Source organism: Danio rerio, chromosome 1 (genome assembly GCF_052040795.2).
Source record: "Danio rerio strain M-AB ecotype USA chromosome 1, GRCz13ab, whole genome shotgun sequence".
Lineage (NCBI taxonomy): Eukaryota > Metazoa > Chordata > Actinopteri > Cypriniformes > Danionidae > Danio > Danio rerio.
In genome coordinates, this window is record NC_141021.1 from 43957808 (window position 1) to 43982399 (window position 24592).

Below are 24592 nucleotides of genomic sequence, written 5' to 3' on the forward strand. Positions count from 1 at the left end.
ACTAAACCCAACGTATGATGCTACATCTATTACACCAATATCCACAGCTGAAGAACTATCAACAACAACTACTACAGACACAATGGCTACAGAATCTGAAACAGAAACCACATCTGCAGCTCAAACCATAACGACTGCTGGGGCAACAGCAAATATATATGATGGCACATCCAGCTCCTTTGTATCTTCTAATGTAGAATTGACCTCAACAACTGAGACAGACTCAGTAACTTCAGCACCTGATACAGAAACAACTACAGTTCAATCCAAAACAACTTCTGGGGCAGCAACAAAAAATTTTGACTTCACTTCCACCTCATCAGTATCATCAACTATGGAGTCAACCTCAACAAGTACAGCAGAAAAAATGACTACAGCACTTGATTTAGTAACAGGGGATATGCCTGAAACCAAAACCGCTGCCACTTCCACCTCAACCAAAATCTCAACTGTTGAGTCAACTCTTACAAGTAATGCAGAAACAATGACTTTGACACCTGATAGAGCAATACCATATTCAGCTCAATTCACAACAGATGCTTGGGCAGTGACAGAAACAAATTTTGATGGCACATACACTTCATTGGCATCCTCAACTGTGGAGACAATTTCAACAAGTTTTGCAGAAACAAAAACTATAGCACCTGATGACGCAACCCCAACTGCATCTGAAACTACACCAGCTGCTGAAGAACTAACCCCAACGTATGATGCTACATCCATTACAACAATATCCACAGCTGAAGAACTATCAACAACAACTATTACAGAAACAATGGCTACAGAATCTGATACAGAAACCACAACTACAGCTCAATCCTCACCATTTGCAGGAACAGGAACAACAACAATGTTTGATGCCACATCAACAACAATCTTATCCTCTACTGTGATGTCAAATTCAAGAAGTATTATAGAAACATCTGATACATCAACCACAACTGCAGACCAAACCGCAACAGCTGTTGGGACAACAAGTTTTGATGCCACATCCACCTCACTAGTAATCTCAACTGTTGAGTCAACCTCTACAAATAATGAAGAAACAGTTACTTTAGCACCTGATACAGAAACCACAGCTGCAGCTCAAACCATAACGACTGCTGGGGCAACAGCAAATATATATGATGGCACATCCAGCTCAACTGTATCGTCAAATGTAGAATTGATCTCAACAACTGAGACAGACTCAGTAACTTCAGCACCTGATACAGAAACAACTACAGACTTCACTTCCACCTCATCGGTATCATCAACTATGGAGTCAACCTCAACAAGTACAGCAGAAACAAAGACTACAGCACTTGATTTAGTAACAGGGGATATGACTGAAACCATAACAGCTGCTGAGGCAACAACACCTTCTGATTCCACTTCCACCTCAACTATAATCTCACCTGCTAAGTCAACCCTCACAAGTAATGCAGAAACAATGACTTTGACACCTGATACAGCAATACCATCTTCAACTCAAACCACATCAGATGCTGGGGCAGTAACAGAAACAAATTTTGATGCCACATACACTTTATTGGCATCCTCAACAGTGGAGACAACTTCAACAAGTTTTGCAGAAACAAAAACTACAGCACCTGATGACGCAACCACAACTGCATCTAAAACTACACCAGCTGCTGAAGAACTAAACCCAACGTATGATGCTACATCTATTACACCAATATCTACAGCTGAAGAACTATCAACAACAACTACTACAGACACAATGGCTACAGAATCTGAAACAGAAACCACATCTGCAGCTCAAACCATAACGACTGCTGGGGCAACAGCAAATATATATGATGGCACATCCAGCTCCTTTGTATCTTCTAATGTAGAATTGACCTCAACAACTGAGACAGACTCAGTAACTTCAGCACCTGATACAGAAACAACTACAGTTCAATCCAAAACAACTTCTGGGGCAGCAACAAAAAATTTTGACTTCACTTCCACCTCATCAGTATCATCAACTATGGAGTCAACCTCAACAAGTACAGCAGAAAAAATGACTACAGCACTTGATTTAGTAACAGGGGATATGCCTGAAACCAAAACCGCTGCCACTTCCACCTCAACCAAAATCTCAACTGTTGAGTCAACTCTTACAAGTAATGCAGAAACAATGACTTTGACACCTGATAGAGCAATACCATCTTCAGCTCAATTCACAACAGATGCTTGGGCAGTGACAGAAACAAATTTTGATGGCACATACACTTCATTGGCATCCTCAACTGTGGAGACAATTTCAACAAGTTTTGCAGAAACAAAAACTACAGCACCTGATGACGCAACCCCAACTGCATCTGAAACTACACCAGCTGCTGAAGAACTAACCCCAACGTATGATGCTACATCCATTACAACAATATCCACAGCTGAAGAACTATCAACAACAACTATTATAGAAACAATGGCTACAGAATCTGATACAGAAACCACAACTACAGCTCAATCCTCACCATTTGCAGGAACAGGAACAACAACAATGTTTGATGCCACGTCAACAACAATCTTATCCTCTACTGTGATGTCAAATTCAAGAAGTAATATAGAAACAACTGATACATCAACCACAACTGCAGACCAAACCGCAACAGCTGTTGGGACAACAAGTTTTGATGCCACATCCACCTCACTAGTAATCTCAACTGTTGAGTCAACCTCTACAAATAATGAAGAAACAGTTACTTTAGCACCTGATACAGAAACCACAGCTGCAGCTCAAACCATAACGACTGCTGGGGCAACAGCAAATATATATGATGGCACATCCAGCTCAACTGTATCGTCAAATGTAGAATTGATCTCAACAACTGAGACAGACTCAGTAACTTCAGCACCTGATACAGAAACAACTACAGACTTCACTTCCACCTCATCGGTATCATCAACTATGGAGTCAACCTCAACAAGTACAGCAGAAACAATGACTACAGCACTTGATTTAGTAACAGGGGATATGACTGAAACCATAACAGCTGCTGAGGCAACAACACCTTCTGATTCCACTTCCACCTCAACTATAATCTCACCTGCTAAGTCAACCCTCACAAGTAATGCAGAAACAATGACTTTGACACCTGATACAGCAATACCATCTTCAACTCAAACCACATCAGATGCTGGGGCAGTAACAGAAACAAATTTTGATGCCACATACACTTTATTGGCATCCTCAACAGTGGAGACAACTTCAACAAGTTTTGCAGAAACAAAAACTACAGCACCTGATGACGCAACCACAACTGCATCTAAAACTACACCAGCTGCTGAAGAACTAAACCCAACGTATGATGCTACATCTATTACACCAATATCCACAGCTGAAGAACTATCAACAACAACTACTACAGACACAATGGCTACAGAATCTGAAACAGAAACCACATCTGCAGCTCAAACCATAACGACTGCTGGGGCAACAGCAAATATATATGATGGCACATCCAGCTCCTTTGTATCTTCTAATGTAGAATTGACCTCAACAACTGAGACAGACTCAGTAACTTCAGCACCTGATACAGAAACAACTACAGTTCAATCCAAAACAACTTCTGGGGCAGCAACAAAAAATTTTGACTTCACTTCCACCTCATCAGTATCATCAACTATGGAGTCAACCTCAACAAGTACAGCAGAAAAAATGACTACAGCACTTGATTTAGTAACAGGGGATATGCCTGAAACCAAAACCGCTGCCACTTCCACCTCAACCAAAATCTCAACTGTTGAGTCAACTCTTACAAGTAATGCAGAAACAATGACTTTGACACCTGATAGAGCAATACCATATTCAGCTCAATTCACAACAGATGCTTGGGCAGTGACAGAAACAAATTTTGATGGCACATACACTTCATTGGCATCCTCAACTGTGGAGACAATTTCAACAAGTTTTGCAGAAACAAAAACTATAGCACCTGATGACGCAACCCCAACTGCATCTGAAACTACACCAGCTGCTGAAGAACTAACCCCAACGTATGATGCTACATCCATTACAACAATATCCACAGCTGAAGAACTATCAACAACAACTATTACAGAAACAATGGCTACAGAATCTGATACAGAAACCACAACTACAGCTCAATCCTCACCATTTGCAGGAACAGGAACAACAACAATGTTTGATGCCACGTCAACAACAATCTTATCCTCTACTGTGATGTCAAATTCAAGAAGTAATATAGAAACAACTGATACATCAACCACAACTGCAGACCAAACCGCAACAGCTGTTGGGACAACAAGTTTTGATGCCACATCCACCTCACTAGTAATCTCAACTGTTGAATCAACCTCTACAAATAATGAAGAAACAGTTACTTTAGCACCTGATACAGAAACCACAGCTGCAGCTCAAACCATAACGACTGCTGGGGCAACAGCAAATATATATGATGGCACATCCAGCTCAACTGTATCGTCAAATGTAGAATTGATCTCAACAACTGAGACAGACTCAGTAACTTCAGCACCTGATACAGAAACAACTACAGACTTCACTTCCACCTCATCGGTATCATCAACTATGGAGTCAACCTCAACAAGTACAGCAGAAACAATGACTACAGCACTTGATTTAGTAACAGGGGATATGACTGAAACCATAACAGCTGCTGAGGCAACAACACCTTCTGATTCCACTTCCACCTCAACTATAATCTCACCTGCTAAGTCAACCCTCACAAGTAATGCAGAAACAATGACTTTGACACCTGATACAGCAATACCATCTTCAACTCAAACCACATCAGATGCTGGGGCAGTAACAGAAACAAATTTTGATGCCACATACACTTTATTGGCATCCTCAACAGTGGAGACAACTTCAACAAGTTTTGCAGAAACAAAAACTACAGCACCTGATGACGCAACCACAACTGCATCTAAAACTACACCAGCTGCTGAAGAACTAAACCCAACGTATGATGCTACATCTATTACACCAATATCCACAGCTGAAGAACTATCAACAACAACTACTACAGACACAATGGCTACAGAATCTGAAACAGAAACCACATCTGCAGCTCAAACCATAACGACTGCTGGGGCAACAGCAAATATATATGATGGCACATCCAGCTCCTTTGTATCTTCTAATGTAGAATTGACCTCAACAACTGAGACAGACTCAGTAACTTCAGCACCTGATACAGAAACAACTACAGTTCAATCCAAAACAACTTCTGGGGCAGCAACAAAAAAATTTGACTTCACTTCCACCTCATCAGTATCATCAACTATGGAGTCAACCTCAACAAGTACAGCAGAAAAAATGACTACAGCACTTGATTTAGTAACAGGGGATATGCCTGAAACCAAAACCGCTGCCACTTCCACCTCAACCAAAATCTCAACTGTTGAGTCAACTCTTACAAGTAATGCAGAAACAATGACTTTGACACCTGATAGAGCAATACCATCTTCAGCTCAATTCACAACAGATGCTTGGGCAGTGACAGAAACAAATTTTGATGGCACATACACTTCATTGGCATCCTCAACTGTGGAGACAATTTCAACAAGTTTTGCAGAAACAAAAACTATAGCACCTGATGACGCAACCCCAACTGCATCTGAAACTACACCAGCTGCTGAAGAACTAACCCCAACGTATGATGCTACATCCATTACAACAATATCCACAGCTGAAGAACTATCAACAACAACTATTACAGAAACAATGGCTACAGAATCTGATACAGAAACCACAACTACAGCTCAATCCTCACCATTTGCAGGAACAGGAACAACAACAATGTTTGATGCCACGTCAACAACAATCTTATCCTCTACTGTGATGTCAAATTCAAGAAGTAATATAGAAACATCTGATACATCAACCACAACTGCAGACCAAACCGCAACAGCTGTTGGGACAACAAGTTTTGATGCCACATCCACCTCACTAGTAATCTCAACTGTTGAATCAACCTCTACAAATAATGAAGAAACAGTTACTTTAGCACCTGATACAGAAACCACAGCTGCAGCTCAAACCATAACGACTGCTGGGGCAACAGCAAATATATATGATGGCACATCCAGCTCAACTGTATCGTCAAATGTAGAATTGATCTCAACAACTGAGACAGACTCAGTAACTTCAGCACCTGATACAGAAACAACTACATCTCAATCCAAAACAACTTCTGGGGCAGCAACAATAATTTTTGACTTCACTTCCACCTCATCGATATCATCAACTATGGAATCAACCTCTACAAGTACAGCAGAAACAATGACTACAGCACTTGATTTAGTAACAGGGGATATGACTGAAACCATAACAGCTGCTGAGGCAACAACACCTTCTGGTGCCACTTCCACCTCAACTATAATCTCAACTGCTGAGTCAACCCTCACAAGTAATGCAGAAAAAATGACTTTGACACCTGATACAGCAATACCATCTTCAACTCAAACCACATCAGATGCTGGGGCAGTAACAGAAACAAATTTTGATGCCACATACACTTTATCGGCATCCTCAACAGTGGAGACAACTTCAACAAGTTTTGCAGAAACAAAAACTACAGCGCCTAATGATGCAACCACAACTGCATCTGAAACTACACCAGCTGCTGAAGAACTAACCCCAACGTATGATGCTACATCTATTACACCAATATCCACAGCTGAAGAACTATCAACAACAACTACTACAGACACAATGGCTACAGAATCTGAAACAGAAACCACATCTGCAGCTCAAACCATAACGACTGCTGGGGCAACAGCAAATATATATGATGGCACAACCAGCTCCTTTGTATCTTCTAATGTAGAATTGACCTCAACAACTGAGACAGACTCAGTAACTTCAGCACCTGATACAGAAACAACTACAGTTCAATCCACAACAACTTCTGGGGCAGCAACAATAAATTTTGACTTCACTTCCACCTCAGTGGTATCATCAACTATGGAGTCAACCTCAACAAGTACAGCAGAAACAATGACTACAGCACTTGATTTAGTGACAGGGGATATGACTGAAACCATAACCGCTGCCACTTCCACCTCAACCAAAATCTCAACTGTTGAGTCAACCCTTACAAGTAATGCAGAAACAATGACTTTGACACCTGATAGAGCAATACCATCTTCAGCTCAATCCACAACAGATGCTTGGGCAGTAACAGAAACAAATTTTGATGCCACATACACTTCATTGGCATCCTCAACTGTGGAGACAATTTCAACAAGTTTTGCAGAAACAAAAACTACAGCGCCTAATGATGCAACCACAACTGCATCTGAAACCACACCAGCTGCTGAAGAACTAACCCCAACGTATGATGCTACATCTATTACACCAATATCCACAGCTGAAGAACTATCAACAACAACTACTACAGACACAATGGCTACAGAATCTGATACAGAAACCACATCTGCAGCTCAAACCATAACGACTGCTGGGGCAACAGCAAATATATTTGATGGCACATCCAGCTCCTTTGTATCGTCAAATGTAGAATTGACCTCAACAACTGAGACAGACTCAGTAACTTCAGCACCTGATACAGATACAACTACAGTTCAATCCACAACAACTTCTGGGGCAGCAACAAAAATTTTTGACTTCCCTTCCACCTCATCAGTATCATCAACTATGGAGTCAACCTCAACAAGTACAGCAGAAACAATGACTACAGCACTTGATTTAGTGACAGGGGATATGCCTGAAACCATAACCGCTGCCACTTCCACCTCAACCAAAATCTCAACTGTTGAGTCAACCCTTACAAGTAATGCAGAAACAATGACTTTGACACCTGATAGAGCAATACCATCTTCAGCTCAATCCACAACAGATGCTTGGGCAGTAACAGAAACAAATTTTGATGCCACATACACTTCATTGGCATCCTCAACTGTGGAAACAATTTCAACAAGTTTTGCAGAAACAAAAACTACAGCACCTGATGACGCAACCACAACTGCATCTGAAACTACACCAGCTGCTGAAGAAATAACCCCAACGTATGATGCTACATCCATAACAGCAATATCCACAGCTGAAGAACTATCAACAACAACTATTACAGACACAATGGCTACAGAATCTGATACAGAAACCACAACTACAGCTCAATCCTCACCATTTGCAGGAACAGGAACAACAACAATGTTTGATGCCACGTCAACAACAATCTTATCCTCTACTGTGATGTCAAATTCAAGAAGTAATATAGAAACAACTGATACATCAACCACAACTGCAGACCAAACCGCAACAGCTGTTGGGACAACAAGTTTTGATGCCACATCCACCTCACTAGTAATCTCAACTGTTGAGTCAACCTCTACAAATAATGAAGAAACAGTTACTTTAGCACCTGATACAGAAACCACAGCTGCAGCTCAAACCATAACGACTGCTGGGGCAACAGCAAATATATATGATGGCACATCCAGCTCAACTGTATCGTCAAATGTAGAATTGATCTCAACAACTGAGACAGACTCAGTAACTTCAGCACCTGATACAGAAACAACTACATCTCAATCCAAAACAACTTCTGGGGCAGCAACAATACATTTTGACTTCACTTCCACCTCATCGGTATCATCAACTATGGAGTCAACCTCAACAAGTACAGCAGAAACAATGACTACAGCACTTGATTTAGTAACAGGGGATATGACTGAAACCATAACAGCTGCTGAGGCAACAATACCTTCTGATGCCACTTCCACCTCAACTATAATCTCAACTGCTAAGTCAACCCTCACAAGTAATGCAGAAACAATGACTTTGACACCTGATACAGCAATACCATCTTCAACTCAAACCACATCAGATGCTGGGGCAGTAACAGAAACAAATTTTGATGCCACATACACTTTATTGGCATCCTCAACAGTGGAGACAACTTCAACAAGTTTTGCAGAAACAAAAACTGCAGCGCCTAATGATGCAACCACAACTGCATCTGAAACCACACCAGCTGCTGAAGAACTAACCCCAACGTATGATGCTACATCTATTACACCAATATCCACAGCTGAAGAACTATCAACAACAACTATTACAGACACAATGGCTACAGAATCTCATACAGAAACCACAACTACAGCTCAATCCTCACCATTTGCAGGAACAGGAACAACAACAATGTTTGATGCCACATCAACAACAATCTTATCCTCTACTGTGATGTCAAATTCAAGAAGTAGTATAGAAACATCTGATACATCAACCACAACTGCAGACCAAATCGCAACAGCTGTTGGGACAACAAGTTTTGATGCCACATCCACCTCACTAGTAATCTCAACTGTTGAGTCAACCTCTACAAATAATGAAGAAACAGTTACTTTAGCACCTGATACAGAAACCACAGCTGCAGCTCAAACCATAACGACTGCTGGGGCAACAGCAAATATATATGATGGCACATCCAGCTCAACTGTATCGTCAAATGTAGAATTGATCTCAACAACTGAGACAGACTCAGTAACTTCAGCACCTGATACAGAAACAACTACATCTCAATCCAAAACAACTTCTGGGGCAGCAACAATAAATTTGGACTTCACTTCCACCTCATCAGTATCATCAACTATGGAGTCAACCTCAACAAGTACAGCAGAAACAATGACTACAGCACTTGATTTAGTAACAGGAGATATGCCTGAAACCATAACCGCTGCCACTTCCACCTCAACCAAAATCTCAACTGTTGAGTCAACCCTTACAAGTAATGCAGAAACAATGACTTTGACTCCTGATAGAGCAATACCATCTTCAGCTCAATCCACAACAGATGCTTGGGCAGTAACAGAAACAAATTTTGATGCCACATACACTTCATTGGCATCCTCAACTGTGGAGACAATTTCAACAAGTTTTGCAGAAACAAAAACTACAGATGACGCAACCACAACTGCATCTGAAACTACACCAGCTGCTGAAGAAATAACCCCAACGTATGATGCTACATCCATTACAGCAATATCCACACCTGAAGAACTATCAACAACAACTATTACAGACACAAAGGCTACAGAATCTGATACAGAAACCACAACTACAGCTCAATCCTCACCATTTGCAGGAACAGGAACAACAACAATGTTTGATGCCACATCAACAACAATCTTATCCTCTACTGTGATGTCAAATTCAAGAAGTAGTATAGAAACATCTGATACATCGACCACAACTGCAGACCAAACCGCAACAGCTGTTGGGACAACAAGTTTTGATGCCACATCCACCTCACTAGTATTCTCAACTGTTGAGTCAACCTCTACAAATAATGAAGAAACAGGTACTTTAGCACCTGATACAGAAACCACAGCTGCAGCTCAAACCATAACGACTGCTGGGGCAACAGCAAATATATATGATGGCACATCCAGCTCAACTGTATCGTCAAATGTAGAATTGATCTCAACAACTGAGACAGACTCAGTAACTTCAGCACCTGATACAGAAACAACTACAGCTCAATCCACAACAACTTCTGGGGCAGCAACAATAAATTTTGACTTCACTTCCACCTCATCGGTATCATCAACTATGGAGTCAACCTCAACAAGTACAGCAGAAACAATGACTACAGCACTTGATTTAGTAACAGGGGATATGACTGAAACCATAACAGCTGCTGAGGCAACAATACCTTCTGATGCCACTTCCACCTCAACTATAATTTCAACTGCTGAGTCAACCCTCACAAGTAATGCAGAAACAATGACTTTGACACCTGATACAGCAATACCATCTTCAACTCAAACCACATCAGATGCTGGGGCAGTAACAGAAACAAATTTTGATGCCACATACACTTTATTGGCATCCTCAACAGTGGAGGCAACTGCAACAAGTTTTGCAGAAACAAAAACTACAGCGCCTAATGATGCAACCACAACTGCATCTGAAACCACACCAGCTGCTGAAGAACTAACCCCAACGTATGATGCTACATCTATTACACCAATATCCACAGCTGAAGAACTATCAACAACAACTACTACAGACACAATGGCTACAGAATCTGATACAGAAACCACATCTGCAGCTCAAACCATAACGACTGCTGGGGCAACAGCAAATATATATGATGGCACATCCAGCTCCTTTGTATCGTCAAATGTAGAATTGACCTCAACAACTGAGACAGACTCAGTAACTTCAGCACCTGATACAGAAACAACTACAGTTCAATCCACAACAACTTCTGGGGCAGCAACAATAAATTTTGACTTCACTTCCACCTCAGCGGTATCATCAACTATGGAGTCAACCTCAACAAGTACAGCAGAAACAATGACTACAGCACTTGATTTAGTAACAGGGGATATGCCTGAAACCATAACCGCTGCCACTTCCACCTCAACCAAAATCTCAACTGTTGAGTCAACCCTTACAAGTAATGCAGAAACAATGACTTTGACACCTGATACAGCAATACCATCTTCAGCTCAATCCACAACAGATGCTTGGGCAGTAACAGAAACAAATTTTGATGCCACATACACTTCATTGGCATCCTCAACTGTGGAGACAATTTCAACAAGTTTTGCAGAAACAAAAACTACAGCACCTGATGACGCAACCACAACTGCATCTGAAACTACACCAGCTGCTAAAGAAATAACCCCAACGTATGATGCTACATCCATTACAGCAATATCCACAGCTGAAGAACTATCAACAACAACTATTACAGACACAATGGCTACAGAATCTCATACAGAAACCACAACTACAGCTCAATCCTCACCATTTGCAGGAACAGGAACAACAACAATGTTTGATGCCACATCAACAACAATCTTATCCTCTACTGTGATGTCAAATTCAAGAAGTAATATAGAAACAACTGATACATCAACCACAACTGCAGACCAAACCGCAACAGCTGTTGGGACAACAAGTTTTGATGCCACATCCACCTCACTAGTAATCTCAACTGTTGAGTCAACCTCTACAAATAATGAAGAAACAGTTACTTTAGCACCTGATACAGAAACCACAGCTGCAGCTCAAACCATAACGACTGCTGGGGCAACAGCAAATATATATGATGGCACATCCAACTCAACTGTATCGTCAAATGTAGAATTGATCTCAACAACTGAGACAGACTCAGTAACTTCAGCACCTGATACAGAAACAACTACAGCTCAATCCACAACAACTTCTGGGGCAGCAACAATAAATTTTGACTTCACTTCCACCTCAGCGGTATCATCAACTATGGAGTCATTTTCAACAAGTACAGCAGAAACAATGACTACAGCACTTGATTTAGTAACAGGGGATATGACTGAAACCATAACAGCAGCTGAGGCAACAATACCTTCTGATGCCACTTCCACCTCGACTATAATCTCAACTGCTGAATCAACCCTTACAAGTAATGCAGAAACAATGACTTTGACACCTGATACAGAAATACCATCTTCAGCTCAAACCACATCAGATGCTGGGGCAGTAACAGAAACAAATTTTGATGCCACATACACTTTATTGGCATCCTCAACAGTTGTGACAACTTCAACAAGTTTTGCAGAAACAAAGACTACAGCGCCTAATGATGCAACCACAACTGCATCTGAAACTACACCAGCTGCTGAAGAACTAACCCCAACGTATGATGCTACATCTATTAAACCAATATCCACAGCTGAAGAACTATCAACAACAACTACTACAGACACAATGGCTACAGAACCTGATACAGAAACCACAACTACAGCTCAATATTCACCATTTGCTAGAACAGGAACAACAACCACTTTTGATGCCACGTCAACATCAATGTTTTCCTCTGCTGTGGTGTCAAATTCAAGAAGTAATATAGAAACATCTGATACATCAACCACAACTGCAGATCAAACCACAACAGCTCTTGAGACAACAAGTTTTGATGGCACTTTCACCTCACCAGTAATGTCAACTGTTGAGTCAACCTCTACAAATAATGAAGAAACAGTTACTTTAGCACCTGATACATCAACCACAGCTGCAACTCAAACTATAAAGACTGCTGGGGCAACAGCAAATATCTATGATGGCACATCCAGCTCATTTGTATCGTCAAATGTAGAATTGACCTCAACAACTGGGACAGACTCAGTAACTTCAGCACCTGATACAGGAACAACTACAGCTCAATCCACAACAACCGCTGGGGCAGCAACAGTAACTTTTGTCTTTACATCAACTTCATTGGTATCCTCATCTATGGAATCAACCTCAAAAAGTATAAGAGAAACAATGACTACAGCACTTGGTTTATCGACAAGGGATATGCCTGAAAACATAACAGCTGCTGAAGGAACAATATCTTCTGATGCCACTTCCACCTCACCCATATTCTCAACTGTTGAGTCAACCCTTACAAGTAATGCAGAAACAATGCCTTTGACACCTTATACAGTAATAACATCTTCAGCCCAATCCACAACAGATGCTGGGGCATTAACAGCAACAATTTTTGATGTCACATACACTTCATTGGCATCCTCAACTGTGGAGACAACTTCAACAACTTTTGCAGAAAAAATGACTACAGCACCTGAAAATGCAACCGCAGCTGTCTCTGAAACTACACCAACTGCTGGAGAAATAACCCCAATGTATGATGCTACATCCATTACACCAATATTCACAGCTGTAGAATTATCATCAACAACTATTGCAGATACAATGGCTACAGAACCTGATAGAGAAACCAAAACTAAAGCTCAATCCTCACCATTTGCTGGAAAAACATCAACTTTTGATGCCACATCTACATCAGTGTTGTCCTCTACTGTGGTGTCAAATTCAAGAAGTAATATAGAAACATCTGATATATCAACCACATCTGCGGATCAAACCGCAACAGCTGTTGGGACAACAAATGTTGATACCACATCCACCTCACTAGTATTCTCAACTGATGAGTCAACCTCTTCAATTACTGAAGAAACAGTTACTTTAGCACCTGATACATCAACCACAGCTGCAGCTCAAACCCCAACAACGGCTGGGTCAACAGCAAAAACCTATAATGGCACATCCAGCTCAACTGTATCCTCAAATGTTGAATCAACCTCAACAGATACAGTCACAGTAACTGTAGCAACTAATACAGAAGAAACTACAGCTCAATCCACAATAACTGCTGGAGCAGCAACAATAACATTTGATTCCACATCCACCTCATTAGTATCCTCAACTTTGGAGACAACATCAAGTAATACAGAAACTGTTTTTTTGGCACCTGACACAGCAAACACAACTATAGCTCAATTAACAACAGCTGCTGGGTCAGTAACAAAAACAGCTACTGCTACCACATCCACCTCATGGGTGTCCTCAACTGTGGAGTCAACTTCTGCAAATACTTCAGAAACAATGACTACAGCACCTGATACAGCAACTGGAACTGCGTCCGAATCCAAAACAGCCACTGGGGTAACAACGACATTTTATGATGTCACATCCACCTCACCAGTTTTCTCAACTTTAGGATCAAAATCAAGAATTAATGCAGACACAATGTCTTTAGGACCTGATACAAAAACCACCACTACAACTCAATCCTCAACAGCTTCTGAAGCAGCAACAGTAACCATCTTTGATGTCAATTCCACATCAATGCTATCCTCAACTGTGGTGTCAAATTCAGCAAGTTATATAGAAACAATTGATACAACAACCACAACTGCAGATCAATCCACAACAGCTGCTGGGACAACACGTTTTGATGCCACATCCACCTCAGCAGTATTTACAACTGTTGAGTCAACCCTTACAAGTAATAGAGAAACAATGACTTTAATACCTGATGCAGCTATAACATCTACAGCTCAATCTACAACAGATGCTGGGGCATCAACGGCAACAACTTTTGATGCCGTATACCCTTCATTGGCATCCTCAACTGTAGAGAGAACTACATCTAGTAATGGAGTACCAAGGACTACACCAAATGAAAATGTAACCACAACTGCATCTGAAACTACACCAGCTGCTGGAGAAATAATGCCAACATATGATGCTACATCCATTACACCAATATCCAAAGCAGTAGAATCATCATCAACAACTATTGCAGACACAATGGCTACAGAACCTGATACAGAAACCACAACTACAGCTCATTCCCTAATATTTGCAGGAACAGGAATAACAACAACCACTTTTGATGCCACATCAACATCAATGTTATCCTCTACTGCGGTGTCAAATTCAACAAGTAATATTGAAACATCTGATACATCAACCACAACTGCAGACCAAACAACAACAGCTGCTGGGACAACAAGTTTTGATGCCACATCCAACTCACCAGTTTTCTCAACTGTTGGGTCAACCTCTACACGTAGTGAAGAAAACTTTACTTTAGCACCTGATACATCAACCACAGCTGCAGCTCAAACCATAACAACTACTGGGGCAACAGCAAATATCTATGATGGCACATCCAGCTCATCTGTATCCTCAAATGTAAAATTGACCTCAACAACTGAGACAGACTCAGTACAATCTTCACCTGATACAGAAACAACCACAGCTCAATCCACAACAACTTCTGAGGCAACAACAATTAGTTTTGATTTCACTTCCACCTCATTAGTATTCTCAACTATGGAGTCAACCTCAACAAGTATAAGAGAAACAATGACTACAGCACTTGATTTAGCAACAAAAGCTATGCCTAAAACCATAACAGCTGCTGAGGCAACAATATCTTCTGATGCCACGTCCACCTCACCCATATTCTCAACTGTTGTGTCAACCCCTACAAATAATGCAGAAACAATGACTTTGACACCTGATACAGCAATAACATCTTTAGCTCAATCCACATCAGATGCTGGGGCATCAACAGCAATAACTTTTGATGCCACATACACTTCATTGGCATCCTCAACAGTGGAGACAACTTCAACAAGTTTTGCAGAAACAAAGACTACAGCACCTAATGTTGCAACCACAACTGCATCTGAAACTACACCAGCTGCTGAAGATATAACCCCCAGGTATGATGCTACATCCATTACACCAATATCCACAGCTGTAGAATTAGCATCAACTACTACTGCAGACACAATGTCTACAGAACCTCATAGAGAAACCACAACTACAGCTCAATCTCCACCATTTGCTGGAACAGGAACAACATTACCTTTAGATGCCACATCAACAACAATGTTATCCTCTACTGTGGTGTCAAATTCAAGAAGTAATATAGAAACATCTGATACATCAACCACAACAGCAGATCAAATCACAACAGCTGCTTGGACAACAACAAGTTTTGATGCCACATCCACCTCACCTGTATTCTCAACTGTTGAGTCAACCTCTACACATATTGAAGAAAACGTTACTTTATCACCTGATACATCAACCACAGATGCAGCTCAAACCACAACAACGGCTGGGTCAACAACAAAAACCTATGATGGCACAATTGTATCCTCAAATGCTGAATCAACATCAACAGATCCAGTCACAGTAACTGCAGTAACTTATACAGAAAAAAACACAGCTCAATCCATAACAACTGCTGGATCAGCAACAGTAACTTTTGATTCCAGATCCACCTCATTAGTATCCTCAACTGTGGAGTTAACCTCAACAAATAATAGAGAAACAACGACTACAGCACTTGATTTAGCAACAAGAGCAATGCCTGAACTCATAACAGCTGCTGGGGCAACCACATCTTTTAATGCCACTTCTTCCTCACCCATTTTCTCATCTGTTCAGCCAGTCCTTACAAGTGATGTAAAAACAATGACTTTGGCACCTGATACATCAACAACAACTACAGCTCAATTCACAACAGCTGCCAGGGCATCAAAAGCAACAACCTTTGGTGCCACATACACATCATTAGTATCCTCAACTGTTGAGACAACTTCAACAAGTAATACAGAAACTGTATTTTTGGCACCAGACACAACTATAGCACAATTAACAACAGCTGCTGGGTCAGTAACAAAAACAGCTACTGCTACCACATCCACCTCATGGGTGTCCTCAACTGTGGAGTCAACTTCAGCAAATACCTCAGAAACAATGACTACAGCACCTGATACAGCAACTGGAACTGCGTCCGAATCCACAACAGCCACTGGGGTAACAACGACATCTTATGATGTCACATCCACCTCACCAGTTTTCTCAACTTCAGGATCTCAATCAAAAATAAATGCAGACACAATGTCTTTAGGACCTGATACAAAAACCACAACTACAACTCAATCCTCAACATCTTCTGGAGCAGCAGCAGTAACAACCTTTGATGTCAATTCCACATCAATGTTATCCTCTACTGTGGTGTCAAATTCAACAAGTACGATAGAAACATCTGATACAACAACCACAGCTGCAGATCAAACCACAACAGCTGCTGGGACAACACGTTTTGATGCCACATCCACCTCAGCAGTATTCACAACTGTTAAGTCAAACTCTACAAGTACTGTGGAAACTGTTTCTTTAACACCTAATAACACCACAGCTGCAGCTCAAACCACAGCAATTGTTGGGGCAACACCAAAAACCTTTGATGGTACATCCACCTCATCACTTTCCTCAATTGTAGAATTGACCTCAACAACTGAGACAGACACTGTAACTACAGCACCTGATACAGAAACAACTACAGCCCAATCCACAACAACTGCTGGGGCAGCAACAGTAACTTTTGATTTCACTTCCACCTCATCGGTATCCTCAACTATGGAGTCAACCTTAACAAGTATAACAGAAACAACGACTACAACACTTGATTTAGCAACAAGAGCTATGCCTGAAACCATAACAGCTGCTGAGACAACAATGCCTTCTGATGCCACGTCCACCTCATCTGTATCTTCATCTGTGGGGTCAACCTCAACAAGTAATTCAGAAACAATGACTTCTGCTTATGCCTTTCCAACCACAAGTAACAAAACAGCTGCTGGAGTAGCATTAACCTATAATACCCTATCCACCTCATCAGTGTCCTCAATTGTGGATTCAACTTCAATAACTAATGCAGACACAACAACTACAGCACTTGATACAACAAATACAACTATGACTGAAACCACAACAACAGCGGAGGCAACAACATTACGTAATGGGGATGTTAGCATAGCAGTTGCTCCAGTAACAACTGCTGATGCAACATCACAAAGTTTAAATGCACCAACCACAACTTTTCCTGAAACAAAGTTTGGTGCAACCACAAGAAATTTAGAGGCAGCAGCCACTCCTCCAAAATTCTCAAATATGGAATGGACTTCAGCAACTTATCCAGTCAACACAACTATGGTTGAAACAATACTAGACCTTTCAAAAACAACCACCAGTGCAACAACAACTATTTTTGATGCACAAACCACCTCTTTACCACTACCAACTGTTGCACAAACATTAGCTCATGTAACAACCACAACTCTGCCGGCCAACACAGCTTTTGCTGCAACCACAACAAATACGGACATTTCAACTTTTCCAAAAATCTCAACTGCTGCACCAAAAACAACATCCGATGAAGCATCCACAACTACAATTGAGCCTTTTTTAACTAATCATACAACACTGGCACATTTGGCAGCCACACCCACCTATACAGCATCCTCAACTTCAGAAACAACATCTACAATTGATGCACCAACCACCACTATGTCTAAAACAGTAACAAATATTAGTGTAACAGCAGGTTTGGATACCACAACAACATTTTCAGCACCCTCAGATATAGCATCAAAGTTAACAGATGCTGCAACTGTTCTTGTGAACACAACAACAACTTTAGATGCCGCAGCTACCATTTCACCATCCTCAAATGCAACTGAAATGTCAGCAACTCATCCTGCAACCATAGCAATACCAGTAAACACAACTAATGATGATACATCAACAGCTTTGGATGATACAACCACCACTCAAATATCCTCAACAGAAGCACCAATTTCAACTACAGATGAAGCAACCACAGTTACAACTGAAAACACAACTTACATTGGCGGAACAACAATAACTTTGAATGCCACAATTAATCCATCTGTATTTTCAACAACCATTAGTGCAACAACTTTGGCTGAAGAAAGCAACCTTCCATCAGCTTTAAATGAAACAGAGATGTCGACAACTAATGCATCAATTACAACTGTGCCTGAAACTACAACAAACCTGCAAACAACAACTTCAGATAAAGGATTATCCAATTTTGCTGTAACAACAAGACCTGAAACATCCTCATTTCCAACAACTAATTCTAAAATCACTACAGAAATTGGTTTCACAACAACATCTTCAACCACACTTAAACCTTCATCAACGATTGCTCCACAATCAACAACAGATGTGGCAACAACTTCAGTCCAACCAACAACATCTGGTCTTAAATTAAATACAAATTCTCCAACCTCCTCACCATTAACACCAATGTTGGCAACTGAATCAGCAACCACAACTATGTCTGATACCACATCAGCTATTAGTGTGGCAACCGAAACTTTGGATACTAACAATACATTGGCTACAAATCCACCAACAACTACTATTTTGGCTGTAACCATTTTACCTCCTACAACTACTGGTGAGATATGTGCAATTACTACTGCTATTAAAATGACCACTTATAGTCATTCTCATTGTTTGTCTATTGTAATTATCATAAAACATATGTCACGTCTGCCATGTTTACTCTAAAATTTAAAACGTTTCTGATGCAGTGATTTGTGCTATAGGCTTTTTTCATTAAAAATGGAAGTTCTGTCGGTCGGTTCTGTTCGGTAGAACAGGAATAAGCACAAATCCCCAATTTTTGTTTGTTTATTTTGAACAGGCGTACTTGTTGTGTCCACCTGCTTCGAATGTTAATCTTCTCGATTTAATAGGCATTATCAGTGGTTATTAACTGATAGATATGGGCTAGTAGGGGCCTTCTGTGCCTACTGGGAGGCTCAGAAGGCTGTTACCATCTATCCACATGGTTAATCAGCTATACTAATAGAGAAGACTCCAGATCTGTTTTTACATTACTGTGACGGATGCATTTAGGCTTGGGGTAGGGTTAGACGTTAATAAAATACAATTTTATTTACAATTTTTATTTATTAGTATTATTTAATACATTTTAAAATTATTCTCATGATTAATCAGCTGTGCTAATAGAGAAGACTCTAGATCCAGATCTGTTTTTGATGGTTGGGTTTAGGGTTGAGGTAGGGGTAGACGTTTATTAAATACAATTAATGGGAAATTTAATAAATTAAATAAAAAATACTCACTACCTTTGGCAGCAGCCGTATGCGATCTATAGCTGATAAAACATGTGGATAGATTATAACAACCTTCTGAGCTTACCAGCAGGCACAGAAGGTCCCTACTGGCCCATATCTGTCAGCTGATAACCACTAATAACACCCATTTAATCGAGTAATAACATTCGAATCGGCCGTTGTGTCACAATCAGTAACAGAACTGAAAGTCTACTTGACTATTAAAAGTACAAAATAAATAGAATAATGAAAAATAAAATGTCATACTTAGGTGACTGCTTATTTTAAAGGAGCCCAATTCTCCTAAAAAAAAAAAACAGTAAATCTGCATATGATTTAGCAAGCTTCAAAACTGAAATCTCTTTTAATTTCATCATGCAGTGACGCTTCAATATCTAAATGTTCTACTAATGATGTATCATTACTCTCCTTTTCTCTTTCTTCTGTTTCTCTTTTTTTTTTTATACTGCAGCCACAACGACAACTCCAGTTCCAGTAACTCAAAATCCCATAGAAGCACCAACTGTGTAAGTGCAATTTTAAAGTATATAGTTTCATTTATTTCAATGATCTTACTCATCATTTTTATTTTCCTCCCTTTCAGGATTGGGACAGTGATCATTTACATCCAGCTCATATTCGTCACACTGGGCCCCATACCAAGCAAGAATACAATAATGCAGTTGGTTAACTCTATGCTGGACTCACGTTTCAGAATCAAACGAGACGTAGGAGCACAAAGCCTGAACACCCCTGTGAGCATTGTGAATGTTACTTATACAAGTGAGTTTTTCCTCCTCCGTTTAGTCACCAATGAATAGCTGTACTTATTACAATACAAGGATATCCCCATACAACATCAGCTAACATGTATTATGTGTTTTACCTGTTTAAGAAATTTCTGACAAATCATATGCCCTGAATTTCGGGTTTGGAATCGCTAATGTTTCCATGTCTGAGAAAATTGAACTCAGGAATGAAACATACAAGTTAATCCAGGAGTCTGTAAATAAACTGGTGAGTTTGAGAACATTTCTTGTAAATAAATAAGCTTTTGATTAAGTTTAATTCCTGATATCAACTTTCCTGATATAACTTCATTAATTAATTTCCTTTCATGTTTGCTTCATGTTTCAGCTAAACCAAATCCTAAATAACCCCACAGCCACTCCATTTGTGTTCAAAAATGTCAATTTCACGTAAGATATAAACCTTCTTTAGAGCAGACATGTGCACTGATTCCAAGGTGTTTTTGAGGTGTTTATTTATCAATGTTGATTTGTTTTTTTCTCCCCAGGGGTAATTCCACCTCTATCCAGGCAAGTGTGTACTATGTATTCTCAGAAAGTGACATCACACAACCCAACGCCTTTATTAGTGCCCTTCTTGTGGTTAACAAAGGTGTGTACTTCTGCTCATAAATTCGATTATCATTAATAGCTTTGTATATTATTGGAATCTTATTGGAATTATTTTACACCTTGTCATCAACAGATGCAGTTACCACACCTCCACCAACAACCACCACCTATTACTCCATAGTGCTGAACACTACAGTCCCAAGCAACAGCACAAATGCAGCATGGGTTGTGGCCATAATTGTACCTTGTGCAATTGTTATCATCCTCGTACCTTGCTGGATTCTACTGTGTGTAAGTTCCATAAAAATTAAAGAAAGTATTATAAGCATATTATAATTTAAATGATAATGGTAAATGGTGGCTCAGTGGTTAGCACTGTAGTCTCACAGCATGAAGGTTGCTGGTTCGAGTTCCGACTGGGCCAGTTGGCATTTCTGTGTCGAGTTTGCATATTCTCTCCATGTTGGCAGGAATTTTGCTCCTGTTTCCCCCACAGTCCAAAGATATGCGCTATAGGTGAATGGAGTAAACTAAATTGGCCATAGTGTATGTGTGTAAATGAGAGTGTAGGTGTTTTCAAGTAGTGCGTTGCGGCTGGACGAGCATCCACTGTATTAAACATATGCTAGATAAGTTGGTGGTTTATTCCACTATGGCGACCCCTGATAAATAAAGGAACTAAGCCGAATGTAAAGAAATGAATCAATAAATGGTAAAAGTGATATGACAGCTGAAAGCTATGTAGGCAACTAAGGTTATTTGCTAATCTAATATTGCTATCTCTTGATTGTCAGTGTTTGCTCTGTGGTTGCTGCACATCAATAAGACGACGATGGCGCAGAAGAAGAGGCTCATACAATCTGCAACACACAGCCCAAACCAGCTTCTTATAGACAACTGGAGAATAATTTCAAGAAGAGGAATACATCATGACAAAATTAATTACACTGATTACTTCTGTTTTTTTCTATAATGAATACGCTATCTTTTTAATTGTAAAATGCACTATTTATTTCTTGATTCAATTTTGCTGTACAGACGTGCTCCTAAATTTTCATAAATGTAATTTATTTTCAGAATTGTATTATCCAGTAATTAAATGTATTTAATAAGAGTGTGAGGTTCAACCTCTGTAAATTTTAGAACCATTACTCCCTAATTAATTTATTTGACATTACTCATTTCATTTCATGGGGCTATATTGATTGTGTTTAACTTATTTACAATTAGATTAACTTTATTTTTGTGTAACTCAAAAAAGTCATTGTGTGCTTATAAATGTAAAATAATATATTTAGAAATAGATGTATATATATATATATATATATATATATATATATATATATATATATATATATATATATATATATATATATATATATATATATATATATATATGTAAAATAGCAGCAATATACGCACACAGCTTATCATAATTTTTGAATTTTTTTCTGTATAAGTGCATGTCTTAACGATCACTTCTGTTAGTAATGATCACCTCTGTAAGTTTGCTAACAGGTGCTAAAGAGAAATTCAGTTAGAAAAGTCAAACTTTTTCATCTATTCATATATATTCTATTTATCTACAGTACCAAGTACCATTTATGTATAATCAAGCAACTAATGATAATCTAATGCAAACTCTAAACTCTTTCATTCATCTTTCACGATAATCTGTAGCAAACTTAATAAAAATTTTCATTGTTAAACATTGATGTTTATTTTCATTGCATTTTTTTTACAATAATGAATATGTTGAAGTTGTTGTGCAGTTTTAAAAAACTCTGTTACAACCATGTCAATTTTTTCCTTTAACAAACATTGATATAATGTCGAGAATCACTATGTTGATCGTTAAAAAGAAATTAAATTGTCACCTTTTGCCTTAATGCCATTCTTAAGCCTGTTTGCTTCTATGAATTTTTGTTTAAGATAAACTAAGACAAAATACAAAGAAAGGAAAGAAATGAGAAAAAATGTTTTTGTCAAATATATAATTGGCAAATACAGAAATTAGTTTATTGACAGAAATGGAACTAAAGAAAGGCAAACAACAACACAGTCCAACAACAGAGGGAAACAGTGAGCTGTGCTGGGCAATTGTGGGTGAGCGCTGAATCAGCCTTGACTACAAGGGAGTTGCTGAGAAATAGCAGGTGGTGAAAACCCGCACCAACATTATGAAGCTGCAGGCCCGGAGACCCAACCGCGCTTAGATCTGCTCGCTCAGACAGCTAGACCTGCACTTACAGACATTCACAGTGCCACCTGCTGTTTAAAAGATCGACTAAACTGAATTAAGCTGCTTCTAAATTGTAATTTAAACAGTTTTTTCTACTATAAAATATTACTCTATGATTAATATGACTCTTAATGCATTGATTCTGTTGTATTTTTTTTCATTGCATTTGTAAATAGATGTTGTTCAGTTACTTTAAATTTTCAGACAATTTTTTGTCCTTTTTTATTCATTAAGGATTTATCACTGTTTCGTATTGAGTTGAGAGAATTAATATTATCTTCATATACAATAAATTTCTTCACATACAATAAATCATAGTACTCTGATTAATTTTCTCAGAACAAACTTTTTTGTGTACTTTTTCATGAGGTCCTACAAGCTGTAAACAATGCATTGAAAAAAAAATTGTGAAAAATAATAATTGGAGTAATAATTATTTTTTTTTACGTAGAAAATAACATCAAGTAAAATAAATGCTTTACATTCTTGTTGGGGAGATTTTTCATTTCTACAGCAAAAAAAAAAAAAAAAAAAAAATGGAAACATCTGCAGTTTTTGGTGCACTTTATTAGTGTAAGCAGAGACCCCCTTTTAAAATTGTAATATCAATGTGGGAAAAAATACACACAACAAGCAAATTATTTTTGATTTCACCTTAGAGAGCTTATATTGTAAATTCTATGCAGAGTAGCTGATATTTTGATTTCCAAAAAACGTATTTGTAATCATTACA

At 39.3% G+C, this 24592-nt stretch overlaps 1 protein-coding gene across 1 annotated transcript; it reads left to right on the forward strand.

Annotated features, from left to right (window-relative positions):
- Positions 1-15: 15 nt before the first annotated feature.
- LOC147846964 (uncharacterized) lies at positions 16-22871 on the forward strand. Its single transcript, XM_087237412.1, has 8 exons — positions 16-19571; positions 20729-20783; positions 20861-21039; positions 21152-21273; positions 21394-21455; positions 21554-21657; positions 21751-21908; positions 22412-22871. The coding sequence occupies exons 1-8, from the start codon at positions 83-85 to the stop codon at positions 22508-22510; spliced, it is 20268 nt and encodes a 6755-aa protein (XP_087093538.1). The 5' UTR covers positions 16-82; the 3' UTR covers positions 22511-22871.
- Positions 22872-24592: the final 1721 nt, after the last annotated feature.